At 41.7% G+C, this 10,797-nt stretch overlaps 1 protein-coding gene across 1 annotated transcript; it reads right to left on the bottom strand.

Moving 5' to 3' along the window:
* Window positions 1–950: 950 nt before the first annotated feature.
* LOC106564765 (calsenilin) lies at window positions 951–8,699 on the bottom strand. The gene is made up of 8 exons (XM_014131116.3): window positions 6,729–8,699; window positions 5,934–6,058; window positions 5,549–5,618; window positions 5,138–5,208; window positions 4,873–4,980; window positions 4,624–4,728; window positions 4,193–4,255; window positions 951–3,912 (listed from the first exon to the last, which is right to left on the bottom strand). Exons 1-8 carry the CDS (start codon window positions 6,829–6,831, stop codon window positions 3,865–3,867), a joined length of 693 nt encoding a protein of 230 aa, XP_013986591.3. The 5' UTR covers window positions 6,832–8,699; the 3' UTR covers window positions 951–3,864.
* Between the last annotated feature and the right edge of the window lie 2,098 nt (window positions 8,700–10,797).

The raw sequence follows: 10,797 nt of genomic DNA, 5'->3' as shown, positions 1-10,797 counted from the left end.
CTGTAACGATCGTCTGTAAAAGAAGGGGACCAAGGCGCAGCGTGGGTTGGGTTCATCATACTTTAATATAAACGGAGAACCAGTGTCACGTCCTGACCAGCAGATGGAGCTATTGTATTAGTTTTGGGGTCAGGACGTGGCAGTTTTTGTGTATGTGAATGATTGTGTTGTTGATTGGGACTTCCAATTGAAGGCAGGTGTGTTGAGTTGCCTTTGATTGGAAGTCCTATATAGGTGTGTGTGTTTTTCTTTGGGGTTGTGGGTGGTTGTTTTTGCACTGCGTTTAATAGCCTGCAGAACTGCTGCTGTTGTCACCTTTATTGTTTTGTCAAGTGGATGCTTTACTCCTTTTTTGAAATTAAATATGAGTATTCACATACCTGCTGCGCCTTGGTCTTCTCTCCATGACAACTGTCGTTACAACCAGCAAAAACCAAAACACGAAGCAACACAACGAACGAACAGTTTCGCAGGCTACTCACAGCAATGCAAAACCACACAACAGAAAAAAACTACCCACAAAAACCCAAAGGAAAACAGGCTGCCTACGTATGGCTCCCAATCAGCGACAACGATGTACCTGATTGAGACCCATACCAGGCCAAAACAAAGAAATACAAAAACATAGAAAAAAGGACATAGAATGCCCACCCTAGTCACACCCTGGCCTAACCAAAATAGAGAATAAAACCCTCTCTATGGCCAGGGCGTAACAGTAACTCTATGACAGCACCAAGGGGCTAGAACTTTCATGGTCTACCCTTAGACTTGTCGATGATGTAGTGTCCCCATGAGTGACAGAACAATGAGCCAATCACGGCGCAACACTCCGTAGTTTCTGCTGGCTTGCCCCACCACCACCACAGAAAGCACTGAGCTAGCCTGAAACACCTGCATTTTGGAGCTACCTTACTCAAGAAAACAAAAAAGAGACAATGTTTGAATGCGGCTTTATTAACTCAATGATATATGTTTTTTTTTTTTTTACATTGTTTGCAAACTGATACGTGACACTTATTGCCAAAATAACATGCAAAACAGGCAAACCCCCCCCAAAATCGCCACTGATATTCACCATCCCAGCAGCAATTAATTCCCAAACCCTGAGCAATATAACATTTAGTCAATTACAAATTACATAACCCTCCCTTGGACTAAATTAAAAAAATACTAAACCCTCCCCTTGACTAAAATTGAAAAATGTGATTCTATCCATCATGATCGGCCCATCATCAGTGCAAAACGTTTGATTGTGAGTTAAAACAAACAAACAAAATAAGTGAGACTGTAGAATAACAAAATAATAGAGTTGAGTCTTTCCCTTTCTCACCTTCCATGAGTCCTCCTCTTTCAACACCTTGTAGGCTATTGAGTGGCTCACATTTCCTCCACATTTAGCTTGGAGTTAAGACAAGACTGATTGTGCGAGGACGCTATATTGTCTATAATATCTGTCACATACATCTTTACCTTTTACAACTAACAAATAAACACTATCACGTACAGTTTTGTTGATACATTAAATACAATCACTTCTATTCTCCATTGTACTATATGATTGAGTGTGTGATTCACAACTCTCCAATACAAAGCGACCCTCAGGGTTTGAGTTCTGCTCCCATTGCTACTCTTCCTCAGAACCAAATGATTACTTCAGATATAAATTTGGTTAACCCAAAACTAAAGTCTCACGTAATTGGTCAGCTTCTTTGTTTACGTATATATGTCCACTAGAGATTACTTCAGATGACTCAGAAAATGTATTTCAAATATTCATGTTCGTAACCACAAATGTACAATATTCATCCAGAAATATGGAAATGTAGTTTCACCTTTCACCCTTCTCCATGTGCTGCTGTGTGTATCTTGTCCCTCTGACTGTATCTGACAGGAATGCTATCAGATCAGTCTGGCTAAATCATTCTGCTCATGTCAATGTTGGTTTGGTGTTTGTAACTTAAACGGTTCAACAGCATTGGGGAATCTATTATTGTCTATGGAGCATTTATACAAATGTAAAATTGTTGTAGTTCACAAAGTATTAATGAACTAGTAAAAAGCAACAAGAATAAAAAAGTTTATGACTTGAAGCAAGACTGGAGTTCCTCTAGCCAGTGTCTGTGTTCTTTTTCCCATCTTAATCTTTTGTTTTTATTGGTCAGTCTGAGAAATGGCTATTTCTTTTCAACTCTGCCTAGAAGGCCAGCATCCCGGATTCGCCTCTTCACTGTTGGCATTGAGACTGGTGTTTTGCGGGTACTATTTAATGAAGTTGCCAGTTGAGGACTTGTGAGGCTTCTGTTTCTCAAACTAGCTCAGTTGTGCACTGGAGCCTCCCACTCCTCTTTCTATTCTGGTTAGAACCAGTTTGTGCTGTTCTGTGAAGAGAGTAGTACACAGCGTTGTACCAGATCTTCCGTTTCTTGGCAATTTCTCTCATGGAATAGCCTTCATTTCTCAGAACAATAGACTGACGAGTTTCAGAAGAAAGTGCTTTGTTTCTGGACATTTTGAGCCTGTAATCGAACCCACAAATGCCGATGCTCCAGATACTTGTCTAAAGAAGGCCAGTTTGATTGCTTCTTTAATCAGAACAACACTTTTCAGCTGTGTTAACATAATTGCAAAAGGGTTTTCTAATGATCAATTAGATTTTTTTAATTATAAACTTGGTTTAGCTAACACAACGTGCCATTGGAACACAAGAGTGATGGTTGCTGATAATGGGCCTATGTAGATATTTCATAAAAAATCTGCCGTTTCCAGCTATAATAGTCATTTACAACATTAGCAATGTCTACACTGTATTTCTGATCAATTTGATGTTATTTAATGGACAACAAAATAGATTTTCTTTCAAAAACAAGGACATTTCTAAGTGACCCCAAACCTTTGAATGGTAGTGCATATATATATATAGTCAAAGTGCAAGTAATCTTCAACTGTCCCTCAGGGAATCAATTGACATTGTAATTACACACATGGGGGTCATTCATAAATATTTACTGCCACAGGAAAATAACCACTTTTTGGGAAAATTACATAAAATCCCATTGAAAAACATCATGCAATTTACAGGTCACCTTTTATAAAAGTGCAAATTCATTCGGGAATGAAAGTGTTATTCAACAACATTTTAAAATACATTCTCTCTCCGGGTATGCAATGATTAGATGACGTAGGCTGTAGGAAGGCTGGGACGTATGGCGGCATGATATATGATATGGCAACATCAATAAATCCCACCTTCCTATCATGATGCTGATGAGCTATACCCGGGTGGTGGGGGAGGGAGGGTTGGGGGGGGCACAACGTAAAAAGCTTTTACATTTCCAAGCTATTGTGTGAATATCAACTTATCCTAGGTATCTAGTTTTGTGACCCCAAACACACACACACACACACACACACACACACACACATATACAATATTAGGTTTCAGCCTACTCAATAACAATATTCATATTTGCATTCCACTGTGTCAACATTAACTTACACTAGTCTCAGGCAAACATGCAAAGGATCATAATCTGTTCAGGCATGGGCAGTACTGTACAGTGTACTAACATTTCCATTTTTATGTTGCCATTCCCTGGGTATCCATGGTAAGGAAAGTAGAACTGTCAATAGGACCATTGTAGGGATTCTTTTCCCATACGTAGTGGAATCAAACGTTTAAAGGGTCACATTTCCCTATGCCCCCTGCCAAATGTTTATTGTCCTCATTTCGATGTGTATAAATATTTTTCTATTATCAAACGGTGAGGGGTTAACGTGCAGAGGGGCTTGTAGGGTCTGGTATCGGAAGCAATTAAGGTGATCAGGACTTATACTTCTATCCATGTTCTCCGTCCGTTTCTCGACCTAGATGACGTTCTCAAAGAGCTGCATGGAGGCCATGATATTTTCATCCTGGTGAGAGAAATGAAAAGTTGAGGAATCAGTTGTTAAGGACACAATGTCAATTGAACACTACTTATGGCAGAACTGTTCTTAGCTCTTCATATGATTTGTGTTCCTCTGACATGTAAGACAAACCTGTCAGTTAACCTGCTGTCTACCAGCTACAGGAATACCTGAAATGTTAGCCGGGCAAGTTAAAGCCATGTAATAGCATGTGGCTTGTCTGGGCATTCTAACATGATGTACAGTACATCTTTTCATCAGTAAAGATTGTGGAGGATGTGTTTACCTTCTGACAAGTCTCTATGAACTCATCAATGGTCACCACCCCGTCTCTGTTCCGATCCATTTTCTGAAAAAGCTAGCCATTAAATATCTTATACGATTACATACAGAACTACAATTTATTTGATTTTATTTAACCTTTATTTAACTAGGTAAGTGAGTTAAGAACAAATTCTTATTTACAATGACGGCCTTCCCCCGGCCAAACCCTAACCCGGACGACGCTGGGCATGTTGTGCGCTTCCACAGTAACAAAATGTGAAGCTTTTAGGTTGGGAATACTCAAACAGACGAGAGTTCTTATTACACAATAGCCAAACAATAAATCTTTAGGACAGAAACAATACAAACATAAGGACAGAAGGTGTTAAACAACGTGAAATGTTAGACATGGGGGTGGGATGGGAGGGGGTCATACACTGGGGGTTTATGTACCTGAAAGAACTTGTCCACATGCTCAGATGGATCAACATCTCGTACACTGGGAGAGGTATACCTGCCCATCATGTCATAGATGGACGTCATTATGGCCAACATCTCCTGTACACAGGTTTACAAGCACACACACACACACACCCCCGCACACACATACAGTCATGAGTCAGCGCCATGTCTTGGAGTGTTATGTCTAGCAGAAAAGCATCTCTATGCAACAAACAGGAAATGCACGACCTTACACTGTACCTTCTTGGTGATGTAGCCATCCTTGTTGATATCATACAGATTGAAGGCCCACCGGAGTTTCTCTGTTTCTGAACCTCTGAGCAGTACAGATAGTCCAATCACAAAGTCCTGCAAAAAAACATAGAAAACCTGACTGACTGTCAAAGTAACAGATTACATCTACTGAAGGCAGATTGAGCAGGTTATCGGGATGGCTAAGGTTGATTGTTCTGAAAGGTTTTATACGAGAGGACAACTGACCTAACTTAAAAGGAGCTTTGCTTACCTCAAAACGGATAGAGCCATTTCTGTCCATGTCAAATGCGTTGAACAGGAAATGTGCATATGTGGTGGCATCTGAGAAGGGATGCCAATAATGTAGTTAACATTAGGCAGGTACTGTACACAGTGGGTGACAGCTGGTTATTTATTCTCTTTCCACTTTTATCCACTTTGACAGTTGCTCTGGGTGAAATGGGTCAGTCTTTATAGCATCTATAAATCAATAGGTGAGGTTCTGAGTTGTCAGAATCTTGCATTTCTTATCAAATGTTGATTACAAAACAGTATGACCATGCTCTCTATTAAACCCATTGAAAGAGCTGACAACGTAGCAGCAGTGGAAAGGGAGTCTCCCACCTATCTGCAGTACTATTCCATTGTGCCTCCCTTACATCACTTGAGGACAGACTCCTACCTCCCTGGGGGAAGAACTGTGAGTAGATGTTCTTGAAAGTCTCCTCATCCACCAGCCCGCTGGGACACTCCTGTTCAGAGGGGAATTAAAATATATTTATTAAGTACTAAGTGCTTAACTTGTATGCAATGTATGTATTTATAAATGTAGTTACATATCTATGAAAATAGATATGTCTAACGGTTTGCTCACGGCTAATATATGTGTAACAGCTTGTAGTGAGTGAGTGTAAATATCTGTGTAAATAAATGTGTGTAGCTATGCAAGTATATCAAACATATTGTGAGATGATATCTTTGCAGTCCTTCAAGTCCCTGACAGTGTGTGTTTAACCTCTACCCCACTCCCACTTGGTGCTCTACGCCCAGTCAAGTCCCAGTCACACGTTTTTGAAGCCTCTGTAGAGCGACTGCAACTCCTTCTTGGTGAACTGGGTCTGGACCTGGAGCTGTTCCAAGCCTTCAGGCTGGTGACGAACAGTAGAAAGCTCCAATTCACAGTCGCTACTCTCTGTTTGAGAGAGGAGAGGGAAAGAGAGAGACGAGGAGAACCCAGGGAAATGAAGGAGAGTCGGGAGAAGGGGAGAGGTGAAAGGGAGGGGAGAATGTGGATCAGGTGAGAGGCAAGAATAGGACGGGAGCGGATGAGGAAGGTCGAAATCGGGAGAGGAAGACGTGACAAGAAGATATTGGGAGGGAGAGGAATTTGTGTGGTGGGTAACAGAGAAATTGGATTTGATGAAAATGGTGTACAATATTTCAAGGCAAAAAGAAGGTGGACAGGTGAACAATAAAGTGGGAGAGGATGACGAATACAGGGAGTTACAACTGTGTGTGTGCTCACCATCTATGAAATACAAACAAACAGCGCGATGAACGGGGAGAGGAAGACAGGGGAGAGATTGAAGTATAGGGAAGTGAGAAGGGGGGAACACATACAATCAGATTAAGCCAGACAGTCACAGTATTTTGGTTTAAGTTGTTTCTTTCTCTATAAACCAGTAATAAGACATGAAACCTTCGTTGTCTTGAGGCAGTCTTCTCTCATAGAGTGACAACACTGAAATCAATTTATATCTTCAACTATCAACAACACAGTACAAGAAGCTTCTGTCTATCGCTGAGGAATATGATGGCCTTGAAAAGAACAGGGCACTGTAGAGTCTCTCCTTGTTACTTACCATCTAATGACAAGGGCTCCCAGACACCAAACTGCTTGAACACTACAAAAAACAGGCCAATGACTACAGTAATTGCAATCAGTTCCATGCCTTCCAGCACCATGGCTGACTTGTTTGAATAAGAACCTTTATCAGCTTGCTATTGGCCAGCACTGAACATATTGGATGCATTTTCCACAACTTAACAAATGTTTCCTGCTGGATGTGTGTGTCTAAGAAAACATCAAAACAAACAATTGAACAATGTCTGAAAAATAGCTGTGAACACTGAAATCTATTGGTCACACTTTACTCCCCCCCATTTTCCCAGCCACACACAGTGTTAAAGGAGGTGAACTCTCAGGTGACGATGCTCCTCGTGATGAACACGGTAAAGATCCAGTGGAAGAAGAGATCCATTAACAGTCACTCTGTTTCAGGTGCCCTTCATTTAACCCCTTGATATCCAGCAAAAGCAAAAAGGTGAGTTTGATGATAATATCTTCTTGTCTTCAAAAAGTCCCTCTAAATCCAAGTCCAGCGCATGGTATTGAGTTGAAAACAAACGTGTACTACTTGATTCCTCATCTCCCAAATATCTCCATCCTCTGTGAAGTATCTTCCATAGTACACATTCTGCACCAGTTAAGGGCTGAACCCCCTGTGTCTCCCTTTTTGGGCAAGTCTGTCCTACAGGTCCATCAAGACAGGAATTTTCCCTCTAAGGGCAGCGAGACCGGAGGGATGATGTGCTGTTTTTTGGACTAATAGTTTCTAAATGACGGTCTGAGCGTTTCCTTGTTTTCCCGGGCATTTCAAGGATGATGTAAAGCTGTAAACCAGGCATTGATCCACATCCACTGATGGCTGGAATATGACCAGCAGCACTTAGAGTGAAGGAGTCTGCCCTGTGTGGTGCTGCCTGTGTCTACCTCTCCATTCACACAGCCAACATGACACTGGATTCAAAAAGAAACCTCACATTGTGGTTCTGATTCAACAAACTTATATCAAAAACTGATATTCCAACTGAGTTTATTAAGGGACTTTAAACGGGAGAAATAGCGGAGGTAGACTGAGTGCCCTAATTATTTTTCCTATCCCAAAACCCCTTACAAAGTCTCTGTGAAGTTTTAAACTCCTTACAAAGTCTCTGTGAAGTTTTAGCAACATTCATTGACAATCCACCAAATGCTTTCATGATATCACTTGTGGTGTGCATGAGTGTGAGGCCGTAACCAGTTCATAACTGATGAGTGTGCACATCTTATTGGAGAGAGTTTAAGCAGGAGCTGAGAGAGGGAGCGGGGGAGGATAAATCAATGAGATGCAAAATACTGGTCTTAGGACTGGAATGGGAACAGGCCAGAAATGCATTTTACCAGAGAGAGATTTAGATGGAGTTAGCCACTGGACTCGATCTTCTTTATGCTGCACATCAAGGTGCTGCACCTTGTGGACACTGTAGGGAAACCACTGAAGCACAGCTGCACCACTGCACCACTGCACTGCGAACACAGTCCCACAAATGAGCCCCTGTTCATCATTTCCAAGTACTACTTTGCAAACTCATTAATGTCAAACATTTGTGTTTTAAAGATAACCGTATCCTCACTTTCAATTCCATTCCTGCAAAGAGCAAGCACAGGTAACCAAACCACTACCACCAGAATGATCACAGAACATTTTTAATCCACTGTTGTCTCTATAACCGTATGAACTGCCACAACAGTGTCAGGCAGAGCCTTGTATTCATGCATACAGTACAGGGTTAGCTCATGTAATAGAGACCATTGAAAACCAAGACAGCAGCAAAATGTTCATGCTCCCTAAATGCTGATCTATCTTAACTCTTACATTAAAGACGAACAAGGCCTAATGCTGGCATATCGGCATTTCTGCACTCTTCAGATCAAACATGAATAACAACAGTAATGAGAACGTCATGAAGGCCCATAGACCCAGACTATCAATCATACGACAGCAACTCACAACAACACAACCATCTGCTTAGAGTATAACCCAGCTCCCTCCCTCCCTCCCTCCCTCCCTCCCTCCCTCCCTCCCTCCCTCCCTCCCTCCCTCCCTCCCTCTGAAAGGTTCTAAGACTGCCAGAGTGTGAGACTACCATCTGGTGTACATAGAGAGTACTTATATTGTGTCATGTAATGATTAATACTATCCAGCAGATGGCAATGCCTAGACATGGTTGTATTGGTGGTTCCTTACTGGAAAGGACTTAGAGTTGACGCAGGGCAGGGCGACGGAGGGGTTAACATGGGGGGGCGGGATGGTGGTTGGGGGTCTCTTCGCTCTGGTGACTGCACATGAACATGTTAGCCCCAGTCTGCATGCACAGAAGGGCAATGTCAATAATTTAGATAGGTAGAGAAAGCGAGGGCACACCGGGGTATAAGCAGTAACAGACACTCGGCTATTCCCTCCATATTCAGCTCATACTTCCACCCATAAAAAAAATACAAATATCAAACTAGTTCAGGTGCTGGACAGAAAAAACAAATAATGGACTCTTTCAACAACACCCTTATTTACTTAACAATATTGTGTTTAGCCTTGGATGTCTTTCTTTTTGCATGTGTTGTACATGTTTTGGCTTTGAAACAAAAGTCATTGATCATTACCATTTTGACAAAATGACTGGCCATAGTTTCTTTCTGGAGGCAGCTTCTCTCCAGTAAGAGATGACTGGTACATTACTGTCAACACTGGGACTTTTATTTCAATAATCATTTTAAGCTTTCTAAATCCCTACTAAAATAACTGAAGGAAAAGGAAAGAAGAGAAAATGGAGAGAGTGGGAGAGTTTACAGGAGAGTTTACAGGAGCGTTTACAGGAGAGTTAACAGGACAACTCTCAGCAGTAAGCCTACGGCAATCAGTTTGCTGGGATTGTGGAGAACGAATAGAGATGTATTGATAGTATATTGAAATGACACAAAGAGATGAGCGGCTAGCACAGTAGAAGTCCACTGAGAGACAGCAAGACAGATGATAGTTTTAAAATATAGTCCTATAAGATGGGGTACACGCATTAAAATTAATCTTACATGCATCCCCTCCCCCTCTCCTCTGCCTTCGTCTTCACTCCACCCCAGCTATCCCACACAGGGAAGAACACATACAACTCTGTAGCTGGGATGACTGAGCCTCATGTAAGTTTGGCACTGTCCCTGACCTACCTGGCCCCTGAGTGTTTGTGGTGCTGTCAATGATCCATTTGACGAGGCAGCACTTCATCAGAGATTTACGAGTGATTCGGGGCTTCTGCCATTTCCCTCTGTCCTCCCTCTGTCCTCCTGGGCTGGGCTCCTTCCCGTTGGCATCAGGCAGCAGGCCACCGTCCACTCCCTTTCCATCAGCCTGGGGGACACAGAACTAACTGGGTTAACAGATGACAGAGAGAGGGGTAAGGACACTACAATGAAGACTGTTGGTACAGAAGGGTTAGAGGATGCACAAAAGACAATGTATGGGCTGGACAGAGAGGGGGAAGAAGAGAAAGAACATAATATTACGGAAAATGTGTACAAAGAACCCTGCATAAAAAATCTAATAAAAATAAGCCATCCCTATTCCACTTTTTGTTTCAGTAATCTATTGTTGTCCATGCATTTTGCATCATACTGTATGATTATGCTTTTTTGCAAAATGCATCATAGCGGCTGTATTTCGAAAGTTATACAGTGCCTTCAGAAATTATTCACACCCCTGGACTTTTTCCACATTTAGTTGTGTTACAGCCTGAATTCAAAATGGCTTAAATAGAGATGTTTTCTCAATACCCCATAATGTCAAAGTGGAATTACGTTTGTCAAAATGAATTACAAATTAAAAGTTGAAATGTATTGCGTCAATAAGTATTCAACCACTTTGTTATAAGTACCCTTGCACGAGCCCTGGACAGGATGCTAATCTATTGCAGGGCCTTCATTTTCTTTCAATATCAAACAATCTATCTTCTTAATGCTGAGTATCAAGCAGCAGAGACACATCAGGGCCCATTTTTACAGCCTTTGGTATGACTCGGCCAGTGATCGAACTCCCAACCCTCCAATGTCAGAGTGGACAC

This window comes from Salmo salar, chromosome 01, assembly GCF_965601325.2.
Source record: "Salmo salar chromosome 01, fSalSal1, whole genome shotgun sequence".
NCBI lineage: Eukaryota > Metazoa > Chordata > Actinopteri > Salmoniformes > Salmonidae > Salmo > Salmo salar.
Note: the sequence above shows the minus strand (reverse complement) of the source record. Positions and strands in the feature narration are given on the sequence as shown.

Coding starts and splice junctions, on each gene's coding strand:
- LOC106564765 (XM_014131116.3), bottom strand. CDS start 6,831: ATGGTGCTGGAAGGCATGGAACTGATTGCAATTACTGTAGTCATTGGC. Junction 5,209..5,548: donor ACAGTTCTTCCCCCAGGGAG/GTAGGAGTCTGT, acceptor ATCCCTTCTCAG/ATGCCACCACATATGCACAT. Junction 3,913..4,192: donor TCATAGAGACTTGTCAGAAG/GTAAACACATCC, acceptor TTCTCTCACCAG/GATGAAAATATCATGGCCTC.